The sequence below is a fragment of the Parus major genome, chromosome 22 (genome assembly GCF_001522545.3).
Source record: "Parus major isolate Abel chromosome 22, Parus_major1.1, whole genome shotgun sequence".
Lineage (NCBI taxonomy): Eukaryota > Metazoa > Chordata > Aves > Passeriformes > Paridae > Parus > Parus major.
Genome location: NC_031790.1, coordinates 2271940 through 2287273, shown reverse-complemented (window position 1 = coordinate 2287273; position 15334 = coordinate 2271940). Strand labels below are relative to the sequence as shown.

Here is a 15334-nt window from a genome sequence, read left to right as displayed (position 1 = left end):
GGGCCTTGGGGGTGGGGGCAGTGATGATAATGATGATGATGATGATGATGGGGACTGGAGGCGGCACGTGGCGCTGGGGGGGCAGCGGGAAGAGAGGGGATACAGAGATCGGGATGGGGGTGCCCAGGGAAGGGGGATAGAGGGGTGCAGAGAAGCTGGGAATGGGCAGGACAGGGAGATTTGGGGATGGCTGGGGATGGGGGATTTTGGGATGGGGGATAACGAGGTGCACACGGGGCCAGCACGGGGGAGCGGGTGAGATTTGTAGGGGGCGCTGGGCATCCATGGGCGGGGGTTTGCGGCTGTCCCGCGTGTGTCCCTGTCCCCACCAAGTGTGTCCCTGTCCCCATCACGTGTGTCCCTGTTCCCCCCAGGTGTGTCCCTGTTCCCCCCAGGTGTGTCCCTGTGCCCCGCAAATTTGCCACTGTCCCCGCCACGTGTGTCTCTGTCTCCCCAGGAGTGTCCCTAATCCCCCCAGGAGTGTCCCTGTCCTCCCAAATGTGTCCCTGTCCCCTCCAGGTGTGTCCCTGTCCCCTCCAGGTGTGTCCCTGTCCCCTCCAGGTGTGTCCCTGTCCCCCAGGAGTGTCCCTGTCCCCTCCAGGTGTGTCCCTGTCCCCCAGGTGTGTCCCTGNCCAGGTGTGTCCCTGTCCCCTCCAGGTGTGTCCCTGTCCCCCAGGAGTGTCCCTGTCCCCTCCAGGTGTGTCCCTGTCCCCCAGGTGTGTCCCTGTCCCCTCCACGTGTGTCCCTGTCCCCCAGGAGTGTCCCTGTCCTCCCAAATGTGTCCCTGTCCCCTCCACGTGTGTCCCTGTCCCCTCCACGTATGTCCCTGTCCCCCAGGAGTGTCCCTGTGCCCTCCAGGTGTGTCCCTGTCCCCTCCAGGTGTGTCCCTGTCCCCTCCACGTGTGTCCCTGTCCCCTCCACGTGTGTCCCTGTCCCCCAGGAGTGTCCCTGTGCCCCTCCAGGCTCCCCGCTGCTCTCCATGGACGGTGTTTTCCTGTCTCCCAGCGAGGATGAGTTTGTGGGCAGGATCGTGGAGGAGCTGGAGCAGTTCCTGCTGCAGGGGCAGCACCAGCGGTGGGTCCTGGCCTGGGGGGAGCCCCTGGGAGCTGCAGGGACATGCTGGGACTGCGGCTCAGGCTTTGCTTCGTTTTCCTGGGGTGAAAGCAGCAGCATTTGGGATCTGCCTGGGGAGCTCCCTGTGCTGGGCTTGGTGTGGGATCCCTTCTTCCAGTCACACCTTCAGGCAGAGTTTTATGGCTTTTACTGCTCAGCCTGGTTCCACCTGGATCTGCTCCCAGCCCAGGAGCTGACCCTGGGGTGCTGGGCAGGAGCAGGGGCAGTGCTGAGCTCAGCTCCCTGCCAGCTCGCTGTGACCATCAGTATTTGTTTCAGTGCTTTTTTATTTTATTATAAAACATTTGGCAGAGGAATTCCCTGTGCAGTTGTCAAACACTCGGGGACAAATGACAGCAGTGACACTGAATGTGGGGTTTGTTTATCCCGTCTTGGGTTATTCCTGGTTTCTGGAGTGGGACTGGAGGAAGGGGATCAGTAGCAGCTTTCTGCTGGTGCTTCCCAGCCTTTCCCATATGGATACAGCAGGAATGCGAGTCCAGGCCTTGGGGTCAGGCATTCCCAGCCTCCCTTTGCTCTGTTTTATGTGTAAAATGTGTCTGGCTGCAAATCTGGGAAGGGATTTGTGCTCTTCAATACCATCAAATCCTGCTCGGCTGTTTTTTCTGATTTAAATCCCATGCTGGGAATGACTTGAGGACAAGGTTGTTTGATTTTTCCATCATTCCCATCCCTTCTGCACATTTCTGATGCCCTGAGCCGTGTCTCCTTTCAGGGTGCTCCTGTTCCCGCCCCTGCCCAGCCGCCTCAGGTACCTGATCCATCGGACCGTGGAAAACATGGAATTGTTGAGCAGCTTCTCGGTGGGAGAGGGCTGGAGGAGGAGGACAGTCATTTGTCACTCGGCAGTCAGGTGAGCTGTGCTCCCCTGCCTTGGGGCTGACAACGGCCATGGAATCCTGGAATGGTTTGGGAGGGACCCAAAACTCCCAGTGCCACCCTTTGTCACCTTCTGGGGACACCTCCCACTGCCCCAGGCTGTTTCAGGCCCTGTCCAGCCTGGCCTTGGGCACTTCCAGATGCTCTGGGAATTTCATCCCAGCCAGGAATTCCTTCCCAATATCCCATCCATCTCTGCCCTCTGGCAGTGGGAGCCATTCCCTGTGTCCTGTCCCTCCATCCCTTGTCCCCAGCCCCTCTCCAGCTGTCCTGGAGCCCCTTTCGGCTCTGGCAGGGGCTCTGAGCTCTCCCTGGAGCTTTCCCTTCTCCAGGTGAACATTCCCAGCTCTCCCAGCCCTTGCATCAAGCACGAAGTCACCGTTTCCTATTTAAGGTCTCCAATACCGACGGCACTTCCCAGACCTACAGAACAAATTCCCTTTGTGAATTTGATGCTTCTCCTCCTTTTCCACCCCCCATTCCTGGGGTTCCTCCGCTCACCTCTCCTCATCCCCTCCTTCCCAGGCTTCCCAACGAGACCACGAGCGACCAAAAACCTGGGGCCAACCCTCGGCCGCAGCGGCCAGTGCAGCCCTGGGGCCGGGGGGGGCGGGGGGCCCGGCCGCGCCACCCCGGGGACACCCATGGTGACAATTCCCGTGCTGCTGTGGGCTCGGGCAGGATCACCAGGCCGACCAGGAGGAAGCCAGACAAAGCCCTGTACGTGCCCAAAGGGATCCGGAAAAAGGCGAATTGGAGGGAGCGGGAGAGCCCCGGGGTGGAGCAGGATGGGGACGCCGCTCCAGGAGGTGAAAACTTCCCCAAAAATTCCATCGGGGATGCCCAGCAGGAGGCAGGCAAGGATGGAGGCAGCCCCGGGAAGCAGCAGGAGCCTGAGGAGGAGAATGTTCCAGAAAAAGATGGTGCTGAGCATCCTCTGTGTGAGGAAGAGGAGGCATCCCTAGGGAATAGCAAGGATTCCTGCGAGCAGGAATGTCGGGATAAAGACTGTTCCCATTCCCCGTCTTCTGGACACAACAAACACCCACCCAAAGAGCGAGAGCCAGGCCGTGCCAATGCAGTCATTCCAGAAGGCAGCGAATTCCAAGAGGAAAACCCTCAGAGCTGCGATTCCAGAGGGTCGGAGCACGGGAAAGGCTCCTTCCCTTTGGAAAACCACGGTGTCAGCCACACAGAGGTTTTCAGAGCGGCAGAGTCCCCGGTGCTGGAAATCCAGAGCCTGGAGAGCGGCAGGAACGAATCCCCCCCTGGAGACCGGGATTCCAGAAACACCAAGGACGGAGGCCGGAGCTTTTCCACGCTGGAGAGCCCTGGCACTGCCCAGGGGGAGCAGAAACGTCTCCAGAATGTTCCAGAACTTCCAGCGTTCCAGAACGTTGTGGGAGGCCCACGTGAGGCTCCGGCTGCTCCCGAGCCGTCCTGTGGCGGCGATGCCGGCGCTCCAGCGCAGATCCGAGGCAGGATGGAGGAGGAGGAGGACAAGGAGCACTCGGATGTGGCCGAGGCACTGTGGAAGGGCCTGGATTTGGCTGCAGGGGACAGAGAGGGGACGAGGCAGAGCGGCCTCGAGGATGACTGCACAGCAGAGCTCCTGGCAGAGGTGATTGGAGGAAAAATCGGGAAAAGAGGGGAAGGAATCAGTGCCTGGGAGGAGATTGCACGTCCTGGGTGGTGCAGAGCAGGGTTGGAGTGGCCGAGGTGAGGATTGGGCCCTCAGGGGGTGAAACTCAACCCTGGCTCATTGCTTTAATTTTTAATTCCTTCTTTGGATCCTCCCCAGATTGTTGGGAATTTGACAGTGAAGGACATCAGCATCGAGAGGATCAGCGTGGATTATTGCGGCTACGGAGAGGCCCAGGTCTGCGAGGGGGACTTGGGCCATGTCACTGAGATCTACGACTTCCCCTCATCCCTGAGAACCGAGGATCTGATGGGAATATTCTCTGATTTCCAGTGAGTGACGCCCCGGGAGCCTCAGCAGGCCAGGGAGCAGAGTCAGCCTGGGATTGGCAACAAAATCTGGGATTTAAGTTTCTCCTTCCCCTCCTGATGTGCCTCAGAGGGGCTGTTCCTGCAGTTTAGGCCAGGTTTAAAGCCTGACTTTAACCCCCTGGTATTCACAGCCAGGCCCGGCCTGGCTTCACCCAGGTGCTTTGTAGACGTTTTTGTGGTTCCTGAGTGAAACCATCAGAGTTTCCAAGGAAAAGGGCTCCATCCTGGGGATAAAACTGGGAAATCCAGGGAATGAGGTTGGATTGGAGGCAGGAGCAGAACCAAGGTCAGTGAGGGCAGGGCTGGGCCCAGCTCTGAGTTCCTCTCACTCCTGTAAAAGGCACCTTTCCCTGTTTTCCTCTCCTGGGATAATTCCTGGATTAGATATGGAAATTTCCTCTACAGATCTCTTCAATTAAACCAAATAATTACATTTAAAAATTATATTTAAATTATTATTTAAAACTATATTTAAAATAATTCATCTGTGAGGCCAGAGCTGGGTCCAGCTCTGAGTTCCTCCCCTGTTTTCCTCCCTCCCTTCCTCCATCCTCCTCCTCTCCTGGGATAATTCCTGGATTAAATATGTAAATTCCCTCTACAGATCTCTTCAATTAAACCAAATAATTACATTCTTAAATTATATTATTATTTAAAATGATGTTTTAAATAATTCTTTGGTGAGAGCAGAGCTGGGTCCAGGTCTGAGTTCTTCCCCTGTTTTCCTTCCCCTCTCTCGGGATAATTCCTGGATTTGATATAAAAATTCCCTCTACAAATCCCTTAAATTAAACCAAATAAATTCTGGTTTAAATTTCTCTTTAAATCATTCCTTAAAACTGTATTTTAAATATTTCTTCCTGTACTGGGGATGCTTCCTCACATTTATTTTCCCATTCTCTGAGAGAGAAACAGAGCTGGAAAAGGATGGATCCAGCGGAACAGTGGATCCGAATTCTTGTGCTGCAGGAAAGCTTTGAATTCCTGGTGCCAAATTCCCATTTTCCGCTGACCCTTTATATGATTTTTGACCCCAAACCCACTTCATAAATCCCTTGTTGTTTATTGTTCTGCCTGGGAAACACTTCAAAAATGACAATATTTTGGTGCTGGAAGCCAATCCCTGAAACCCTGGTTAGGTTTGGAAGGAAAAGGAGAATTTTGGGGTAATTTCACATTGTGGCATTGAAAAGGGCACATTTAATGTCCTTTTTCCTGCCCTTTTCCCCCATTTAAAATGGGAATAATGCTTTGGAAAACACCAGCTGTCCCCATAAAACACTGAAAACCTTTCCTGGGGCTGCTGGGTTTTACTGGGGCTTCGTTTTTCTTGACATTAATTCAAATTATTCTTGTTTCTTGCAGCGAGAGCGGCTTCAAAATCCAGTGGGTGGATGATACCCACGCCCTGGGAATCTTTTCCAGCCTCTCCACAGGTATTTGGGGTGGGATTGAGGTATCCCAGAGCTCCCAGCCCCTTCTCAATGCTCAGAACTGAGTTTGCAGAGGGATTTTGTTTGGCTTCTCCCATTTTTTTTTTCCTGTTCCTTTCCATCCTGGAAAGGTTTTGGGAAGCTGAAATCTCCAGGATGGGAAAACTTCTAAATTTTTGAATTAAATTTTTTTTGTTTTAAATTTAATTGCCTTGGATGTACCTGGATGCACTCTTAGACATTACAAATAATGATAATAAACTGTTTTTTCCACTTATTTTTTCCCATTATTTGGCTTTTATAACCAGAAAAAAAAATCCTACAAGCATCCAGTCACCTCCCAGGGACATTGGGAGTGGGATGGCACCAAAACTCTGGGCAAACTCATTTTTTTTGAGGAATAAACACCCCAAATTCAGCTCAGAGCCAGCCCTGGAGGGGTTTCCATCCTCCTGTATCCCAACAGCTTCTGCTCTGTTTTTTGGGATTTCCTCTAAAAGTGCCAAGACTCTTTTAAAAGAACAATTTTTTCTATTTTTTGGATTTTTCCTGAGGTGCCCAGCATGACTTCAGCTGCTTTAATCCAACTTTTGAGCAAACACTGGAATTACTGAGCGTTCTTGCACCACAATTTGATTTTTTTGGGGGATTAATCCCAGCTTTTCCTGTTCCTTGCAGCATCCCAAGCCCTGGGCCGCCGTTATCCCTGCCTGAAGATCCGGCCCCTGATCCACGCCACCAAACAATCCAAGATCAAGGCCCTGCAGAGACCAAGTAAGGCCAAATTCCCTAAAATCCATCCCCCATTCCTTTGCTTTCCCAGTCCTGACGGGCACAGATGACAAATTCATATCCAAATTCATAATTCATATTTTTCTGCTTTCTTGGGTTTCTGATGGATCTCTCGGCTGTGGAATTTTGCTGGAATTCAGATTGAATTTTTTTTTAATTTTTTTTTTTTGGGGTGTAATATGCTGCTGATTTGGGGAATTGGAAGGGCCATGCTAGAATGGGGATTTTTTTCGAATTTCCCAGGAATTTTCTCTTCCCTCTCCCCCTGCACCATCCAAAGGAGACAAACCCGATCTTGTGGTTGGCATAATTTTATTTAGGAAGGAGAAATGGTGAAGCTGAGCCGTGAATAGCAGTTGATTGATTACCAATGATTGATTGATTGATTGATTGATTGATTTCATTGCCTTTCAATCAGATTGATCAGGTCCAGTTGCCACAGGAAAGCAAAGCCACGAACCTCAGCAGCAGCAGAGACCCTGAACCAACAATTCCTGGGATTTTCCAGCTTGCTGCAGTCAGAATCAATTCCAATTTTAACCCTTTCAAGGGACACTGTCACAAATTCCCCAGTTTGCAGCACTGCTGGATGGAAAGGAAACATCCAAAAATTTGCTTTATTTGCATCTCCCCTTCATCTGTTTTTTTCATTTATTCTCTCTTCTGAATCTGGTTAAATTAAAGGTAAGAATTAAATATAAGAATTAAACATAAATTCTGTTGGTATCCAGTTTCAATAGATTTTTTTTCCAAATACAAATTTGGATTTTAATTAGCTGACAGTGTCTCTTTTTAAATTTTTTAGGTTTTTTTTAATGAATGAAACTTCTGTAAAAACAAGCAGAACCCCCCCAAATCCAGATTACTGTTAATTATTAATTTATCCCTTGTAGATGGAATTGCAGCAATCCAAAAAAAATGGAAGGCACTGACCAAGGGGATTCCCAAGTTATCTGAAATACTTAAATATAATTTAAAATGCAGATTTTTTTTTTTTCCTTGCTGTTTTCCAATGATTTCAGCAGCTGGTTTTGAGGAGTTTCAATTTCGGATCAAGCTTTATGGATAAATGGATAAATTGCCTGGGTTTCTCACAGGGATGGGATGTTGGGAGTTTTTACAGGAATAATTCCTGGAAGTGGGTGGGCAACAATTTTCCACACAGCAGAAAAGACCTGAAACTTTATGGCGACCAAACAATTACACCGCAAAACATCAATTCCACCTTCCTGGAAAAAAAAACCCAACAATTTATTCACAGAGACAGAAAGATTTGATGTTGATAAACAAATAAAACAGCAAGAAAAAAAACCTGATTTTTACAATTTAACCACAAATTTCTCCCTGACCAAGGCCCAGCTGGATAAATTTTTCCCGTTTTTCCCCAGAACTTCTCCATCTGGGAAAAGAGAGGCCGCAGACGGACACGGCCGTGGCCAGGAGACTCGTGTCCCACGCCCTGGGCTGGAAGCAGAGGCAGCAGGAAGCCGCAGGGACTGAAGTTTTCCAACCAGAATCTTTGGATCAGGAGGAATAATCCAAAGAAAAAACCCAAAAAAGGCTGTAAAGATGAGCATGGCTGCGCTATTAAATGCATGCAGAACAGGCAGTGCCACAGGGCTCTTCCTTTATGGATCGGCACCGGCTTGGAAAAGTTGGGAATGCGAAAGGTTTCTTGTTCAGGAATGAGGTGGTTTATTTATTCCTTATTCCTGCTCTGTTTTCAAAAAAAAAAAACCCAAAAAACAAAACAAAGGCATTAAGAGTAAGAAAATTAAAATTTTTTTGGCCAAAATTCAACTCTAAGCAAGGGCAGGAGTTCAAAAATCTGTTCCATGTTTGTTGTAGCGTTGCTGTTCGGATATCCCAGAGAATTGACAGGCAGTGAATCCAAGTTTTTGGGAATTTTTTCTTGATTTACAGAGTTTCAAGAGCCTGAACTTCCCCGTTGGTGAGGAAAGTTGGGATCTGCTCATTTGGGGGAAGAAAAAACTCCAGAATTTGTCTGTGCTGATGTGCCCAGAGCTGGGTTTAAAATGAGCTTCCAACCCCATCCAGGCTCTGCTTGCGCTCCAGTCTGGAATTCTGAGGGAAAAATGGAATTTTCTGATGGCCAGGAGGTTAAAACCCATTGCCAGCTGCCCTCTGCACCGCAGAGAAATGACAAAACCTCCAAATATTTCTGCATTTTTAAGCCTCACAACAATCCCTGTGAGGTGGGGTTTTGGGAAAGTTTGCAGCCAGTTGGAATTCCCTGTGGAATCAGCTGGAATTCCAGATGATTTTGGTTGGAGAAAAGGGGGAAAATCCCCAAACTTCCAGGAATTGTGAAGAGAAATACACCAAGGGCTTCTGAAGGGATTTTTGGTTGGTTTTTTTTCCAGGGAAAAGGTTTTTATTGGAGCTCTGTAGCAAAGTGTGTCCTCAAACAAACAGAGGAGCACTGGGAATTCCCTCAGGAGCAGATCCCTGGGCATGAGAGCCAGGAATTCCCTCTGCAAGGTGCACAAGTATACGACACCCTGGCTAATTCATCCTTTAAAAAATGAAATGGAGTATCCCAGCAGGAGGCGATTCCTGGATGGGCACAGCACCTGTTGGGATGGGAATTTCCAGCCCAGAGGCCTCATCCCTCGGAATCTGCTGAGTTCTGGGTGCTGAGGGCTCGCTTCGGGGAGCTTTGGCTCCATGTGAAATTCCATGCGAAATTCCATGTTCTGCGTTTGCTCCCCTCCGGAGTGGCGGTTGTTGGATCCAAGTGTTTCACTGCAGTATTAAATTCAGCTTTACACTGTTCTGCTCGCAAAAAGCTGCTCCTTTTTTTTCATTTTTACCTTTTTTCTTCGTCCTTTTCTTGTATTTCCTTGCTGAGCTGGAGTCAGAGCTGAGCACAGGAAGCACCAGCACGAGCAGAGGCATTGGGAGTGGAAAAGAGCTGAAAATTCCCAACTAACACCTTGGAAATGAAGGATAAAGGCAATTTTGGGTGGCTGGCACCCAGCCTGAGGCGAGGAGTGCTGCAAAGTGCAGGAGAAATCTTTGGAATGGTGAAGAGCTGGAGCTGAGGAGAGCTGGAAGCTCCCACCAGGAGCGGGGCTGGAATTGCAGGAGCACCTAAAAAACTGGGAAGGGAGAGGCTTCTTCAGGAATGATTCACCTGAAATTCAGAGTTTGAGTGAGGCTTGATTTCCTGGGGGTGCAGTGGTTCGGGAAGGGCCGGAGCAGGAGTCCTGGCTTCCTTAAATTAGTGGGAATTCTACCGGGCTGACACGTTGTTATTTGTGAGTCCCCTGAAGTGGTCGAACTTTTGCTCCGTCTCCTCACTGAAGGAACCACCTGGAGAGGCCACAGGGAGAGTATGGTGTGAGCTGGAGTAGGAAAAACTCGGGAACATGGAGAGCTCAGGAACATCGGGAAAGCATGGGAAAAACATTCAGGAACATCAGGAGGGCATGGGGAAAACACTTGGGAACACTGGGAGAGGGAAAAACACTCTGGAACACCAGGAGAGCACAGGAAAACAGTTGGGAACATGGGGAGAGCACAGGAAGACACCCGGGAACACTGGGAGAGCACAGGAAAAAAATTTGGAACACTGGGAAAGCACAGGGTGAGCAGGGAAAATAACTTTGGAACGTGGAAAGTACAGGGAAAAGCACTTGGGAATACTAGGAGAACACAGAAGCAGGGAAAAACACTTGGGAACACTGGGAAAGCATGAGGAAAACACTTGGGAACACCAGGAGACCATGGGAAAGCACTTGAGAATATGGGAAAGCACAGGGAGAACACTCAGGAACACGGGGATTGGGTGGAACCAGCGCCCTGGAAATGAAGGCCTTAAAGGTTTGGGGTAATTAAATGAATTTAATTCAATCCTGCCCTGCCTGACACAGCCTGGAGGCCCCAGCAGGGCTGGGTTGGGATTTTTTGCAGATTTGCAAGACCAAGATCCCCAAATTTCACCACTTTGGTGCCTAAAACCACAGAACTAAAGCGAGGCCTAGTGAGGCCTGTGAGGGCTCAATTTGTAACCAAATCATTGGTTTGCTCAGAACCAGAACCAAACCCTCCTTTCTCTCGAATTAGGACAAAAGGTAAGTTCAACCTTTTGTTTTTAATTACAAATATCTCCTGGCTCAGCTGCAGAACCCACGCAACAGCTGCAATGGGCTTTCACTTCACTCAGCTAGGCCACAGTCTGAGATGTGACACACAAGACGAGAATTTTCTGCTAAAATCCCAACAAAATAATGAGAAAAATCAGTGGTTAAGTGTTTTTGGGTTTTTTTTCCCCTAGGAAGAACATTCCTTGAAGAAGGAAATTTTCAGAGGCAGCTTTATTTTGAGCTGGGAGTTGTGTTAATTCATTTTCTGTGGTAAAACCAGTCCTAAAAAGCCTCCAAGTTGATTCCATTAAAAATGGTTTTGATAATGAACCAAGCCAAATCTAAATTAGTTTGGTTTTGATATTTCCATGGCCAAAAATATGAGAATATTTTACAATTTTTCCAAGAAAACAAGAGATTTCCCTGACATTCCAAGGACATTTTAATTCCTGCCTGGCACAGCGGGCTCTTTTCCAGGCTTTGTTCGTTTTCCAAGAGAAGCTTTGTGATCCAAAGAGATCCCAGCTTGGCAAAATAATTTGATTTTTGAGAAGAAGGAATTTCCCAGGCCGATTGTTCCAGCACTGGGATTGCACCAGAGCTTTTCATGAGGGGGAAACATTGAATTCCTGGTGTAAGAGGAATCCTTGGAGCATCCCTGGAGGATTCCCAACCCTCACCTATGTGGCAGTTGTACATCCAGATGCGCTGCCCGTCGTAGCGGCTCCGGCATTTCATGACATTGTTGGAATAATCTGACTCTGCCACCTCGTAGTTGGGGTTGATCACGACCTGGGAGGGATGAGGGTGGGGTTGTTGAAAAGGGGATTTGGCAGGAGGAAGAATCAGTTTGGGTTTTTATAGTATTTTAATAGCAGGAGATGAAAATACAACTTATTTTGGAAAGAGAGTGAGATGACTCAAATAAAGCCAGATCAGGGAATGGAGCCTCAGGGAATCCTGGAATGGTTTGGGTTGGAAGGGATTGAAATCCCATCCAGGGCCACCCCTGCCATGGCAGGGACACCTCCCCCTGTCCCAGGCTGCTCCAGCCTGGCCTCGGGCACTTCCAGGGATCCAGGGGCAGCCACAGCTTCTCTGGGAATTCCATCCCAGCTCTTTCCCACTCTCACAGCCAGGAATTCCTTCCTAATATCCCACCCAAATCTCCCCTTTCCCAGTGGGAGCCATTCCCTGTGTCCTGTCCCTCCATCCCTTGTCCCCAGCCCCTCTCCAGCTCTCCTGGAGCCCCTTCAGGCCCTGCAAGGGGCTCTGAGCTCTCCCTGGAGCTTTCCCTTCTCCAGGGGAACATTCCCACTTCCCTCAGCCTTTCCTCCCAGCAGAACTCCTCCATCTCTAATTCACCACAGCCACACTTCCCCCATGCCCCCAAATCTCCCTCCAAATCCCCATTTTCCACTTCCCACAGCTCAGACAGAGAGAATTGCTCTTTCCCTCCTCTCCAGTGCCAAGGGCTGGTTTTGGACACAGAGAATTCCCCCCATGGGCATGGACTGGAGACTGGAGCCCTAATTCCTACGAAAACCCCACAAATGGCACCGTTTAATCCCAAAATTCAGGAAATGTTGCTTCCAACCAGCTCCAAAGAGGGATGCTGTGCTTTGGGAATGTGACAACACTGCCAACAACATCAGCTGGGCTGGGCCTATCCAGAATTAGCTGGACCTGGATTTTTTAAAGACTAATCTCCAAACTGTGCTCATGGACCCTCATTTTACCCCTTGGGAGCTTGCATTGATTATCCTGGTGGATAATCCTTTATCTTTGAGGTATCTGGGAATATAATCCATTTATAAACAGAAGCTGGAGGTGTTAGATGAGCAAACTGGGTAAATTCTGGGTATGATTGGTAAGGTAAGAGCAGTAGGAGTGTCACCAATGCTGTTTCTCCCACCTGGAAGAGGTAATCCCCGGGGGGGACATCGGTGATGTCGATCCACTGGCAGTCGATGTCGTGCCGATAAACGTCCCAGCAGCCAACAGTGATCCCCTGCTCCCCAAAATTAGCACACTCGTACTGTTTCTGCACATCTAAAGGAGGAGAACGAAGGCAAAAAGTGTTAAATCTGCAGCAGAATTCCCAGAAAATTCCTGGTTGTTCCCCATGGATAGCGATAAATGCCAGGTGTGGTGTTTTGGGTGAGATTTAAGGAGCTGTCACCTTCCAAGCCCAGCAGCTGGAGGCTTCTTTTGGAATTCCTCACTTGGTAGGGAGAAGAAAATGCTCAGTTTGGGGTTTTGGAGCAGCTCAGAGTTGGGACGGAGGGAACTGAGGGTGGAAAAGAGAATCGAGGACCTGGGGTTCCCATTCCATCTTGCCCATCCATCCATCCATCCATCCATCCATCCATCCATCCATCCATCCATCCGTCCGTCCGTCCATCCATCCATCCATCCATCCATCCATCCATCCATCCATCCCTGGTTCAGCGTTTGGGATCCTTTCCCTGCTTGGGAAGAGGACGAGATTCCCAGGATGGGGCTGTGGCACAGACCTGCCTCACATTCTGTGTCCTCCAGGCAGAAGCTGGCCTTGTGGCCCTCAGCCACCTTGGTGCCGTTGAGGTTCAGGAGGTCGTAGTGGGTGAACACCTCCATGCTGTGGTAGTGCCTGTGGGGACAGACAGGGACAATTATCCTGAGGGATAATTAATTTACCCCTGAAATTAATTTTACTTTAATTGCCAGGGCTGAAGGGCCGAGTGGAGCTGCTTGAGTGGGACAACTCCGGCCAGGAACGGGGGATGGTCCTGTGTGGCTCCATCACCCGTCCTGCTGCCTCCTGGGATTTATTTACATGGAATTCCAGACTGGTTGTGTGGGGAGGAATTTAAGGATCATTTTGTTCCATCCATGTCCATGGCAGGGACAATTCCCACTGTTCCAGGTTGCTCCAAGCCCTGTTCAACCTGACCTGGGACTCTCATTAAGTGCCTTGCTCCAGCTTTTCTGAGATCACAGTGTTTTATAGTGGCAGGAAGGGAAAAAAATCCACCAAAAAATCATCCCTTGGAGCAACCCCATCATTTCCCAGGAATATTCCACACTGGCTGTGCCCAGTCCAGCTCCAGGCTGCTTTGATTAATTTTTAAGCAGCAAAATGTGAATTTAGCAGCAAAAAACAACAGCTGGAGCAGCTTCTCTCACCCAGCCCAGAGCTGGATTTTCACCCAGGAGACATTTCCTGGTTTTAAACTGGGATGTGTCGGTGTCAGCCCTGCCTGGAGAACATTCCAGCACTGCTGGGCACAGCAAAAGCCAGGAGAGAGCCTGGAGTCTGTGTTTAGATCCCCGATTAGCAAAGTCAGACCCCAGTAGGGTTTGGGTGACTTTGGACTCGGGGTACATTGGGATTTTTAAGCCCCACTGCTGGCTCAGCAGAGAAGTAAGATGAGCTGTAGTCCAGCTGGATTCCATGGGATTTATGGAGTGGGAACGAGCCGGAAATGCTGGATTAAAGCCCAGCTGTGGCTCCACGTGGTCAGGGCTGGGCACGGCAGGGTGGGTGATGCTGCTGCAATACCTTGGATTTGAGCCTGACTTTGGAATCAGGAGCAAATCCAGGGTGTGAGGGAACAGGGAAACAACTGGATTGGGACCTGAGGCCACTCTGTGTCCCCCTGGCTTTGAAAATGGGAATCCCAGCCCTGGGAATGCCCATCCCAGCTTTGGGAATGTCTATCCCAGCTTTGGGAATGCTCATCCCAGCCCTGGAACCCTGCTCTGAGACCCAGCAGGGCCCATCTGCAAAGCTCAGCTCAGAGTGAGGCACAGACAGCGCCTAACTCAGAACCAGTTAAGAATTTAAGGGAAAAAAAAGAAGAAAAAAGGGCATAAATCCACGCCTTTCCAGCTGCAAAAATAATCACGGCTTAAACATTTCCAATCACCACCATTGCTCATGGATTTACAGATGGGGGAGGAGCAAAGAGGGAAGGGGAGGATTTTTTTCCTGCTTTTCACCTCACTAAAAAAAAAACCAAAAAACAAAACAAAAAAAAAACACCCCAGAAGTTGCCATGTGCCAGAACGAAATATTTTTTCACTCCCTGCTCGGGGTTTTCCCCATTTTTATTCTACTTTCACATCCAAACAGGAGCTCCCAGGGCAGGAGGCAAAGCAGAGGCCCAAGGCTGAGGCTGGGCTGTTGATTTGAGGCAAGATTTGGCTCAAATCAAGGAATTTGATATGAGTTGGAGCTTCTGGAGCCTGACTCAGTTTCTGAGCTATGCCTGAGTCACTCCCTGGGCTGTTTACACTCTGCTCTTCAGACTGGAAAGATTGAAGAGGGATTGAGTTCATCCCTGTCCATCTAAACTGGATCCAGTTTGGAGCAGGGATGGCCTCTTCCTCACCCTTTCCCACCCCTCCTCCCTTCCATGGTATCCAAAACTGCTCCAGTTCCCCCTTTTCAGTGCTACCTGTGCCTTTCAGCTCTTTGGGAAATATTATAAAGAATTTTTAAGAATTTATAAAGTTCTTTATGAAGAACTCTTTAGATTTCTTATATTAAAGAAATTGAATTGTATAAATTCATATTATAAAGAACTCTTATTATAAAGAACTCTTAGATTTAAATTTGACTACTCTGGTGTTTCCCCAGTTTTTTTCAACAGGATGTGAGCTGTGCACGGAGTTATTTCACTGCCTTTTATATCAAATTAGGGAAAAATCCACCTTGTACCAGCCCTTATTTCACAGCAAAGCACCTGGATGGCCTCCAGCTCCCTTTTCCACCCCCAACTTACCCAAAACTGTCTTAATTCTTTGAAAAATGATATATTTATAGGACAAATTTTGTCAAAAATAAGCACAAAACCACCTCCCAGCTGCTGACAGTTTTAGTGGGGTTGAGATGCATAAAAAATACAGAATTGTAGCATTTTTGGGTCCTTTTCCCAAAGGTGAGAAACTGCTCAGGTAATTGGCATGTGGTGGGTGCAGAATTCCCAC

At 49.2% G+C, this 15334-nt stretch overlaps 2 protein-coding genes across 4 annotated transcripts in view; one reads left to right on the top strand and one right to left on the bottom strand.

Annotated features, from left to right (window-relative positions):
* The first annotated feature begins 930 nt into the window (after window positions 1-930).
* Window positions 931-7988, top strand: R3HCC1 (R3H domain and coiled-coil containing 1). Of its 2 annotated transcripts, XR_004500086.1 has the most exons (8): window positions 931-1074; window positions 1850-1987; window positions 2539-3634; window positions 3815-3987; window positions 5392-5462; window positions 6138-6233; window positions 6670-6935; window positions 7640-7749. XR_004500086.1 is itself a non-coding variant. In XM_015648915.3 (7 exons), the coding sequence occupies exons 1-7, from the start codon at window positions 980-982 to the stop codon at window positions 7786-7788; spliced, it is 1818 nt and encodes a 605-aa protein (XP_015504401.1). In that variant the 5' UTR covers window positions 935-979; the 3' UTR covers window positions 7789-7988. The 2 variants fall into 2 exon arrangements, 1 of the variants encoding a protein (XP_015504401.1); XM_015648915.3 differs by lacking the exon at window positions 6670-6935 and having other exon boundaries at window positions 935-1074; window positions 7640-7988.
* Window positions 7989-8056: 68 nt separating this feature from the next.
* Window positions 8057-15334, bottom strand: part of LOXL2 (lysyl oxidase like 2) — a 48073-nt gene continuing 40795 nt past the window's right edge. For both annotated transcript variants that reach the window (XM_015648914.3, XM_033519446.1), the window contains 4 exons: window positions 12877-12992; window positions 12276-12412; window positions 11041-11152; window positions 8057-9587 (listed from right to left, as the gene is read on the bottom strand). In XM_015648914.3, the coding sequence (XP_015504400.1) occupies window positions 9508-9587; window positions 11041-11152; window positions 12276-12412; window positions 12877-12992 (445 nt within the window). In that variant the 3' untranslated portion in view covers window positions 8057-9507. The remainder of the gene's footprint in view (window positions 9588-11040; window positions 11153-12275; window positions 12413-12876; window positions 12993-15334) is intronic.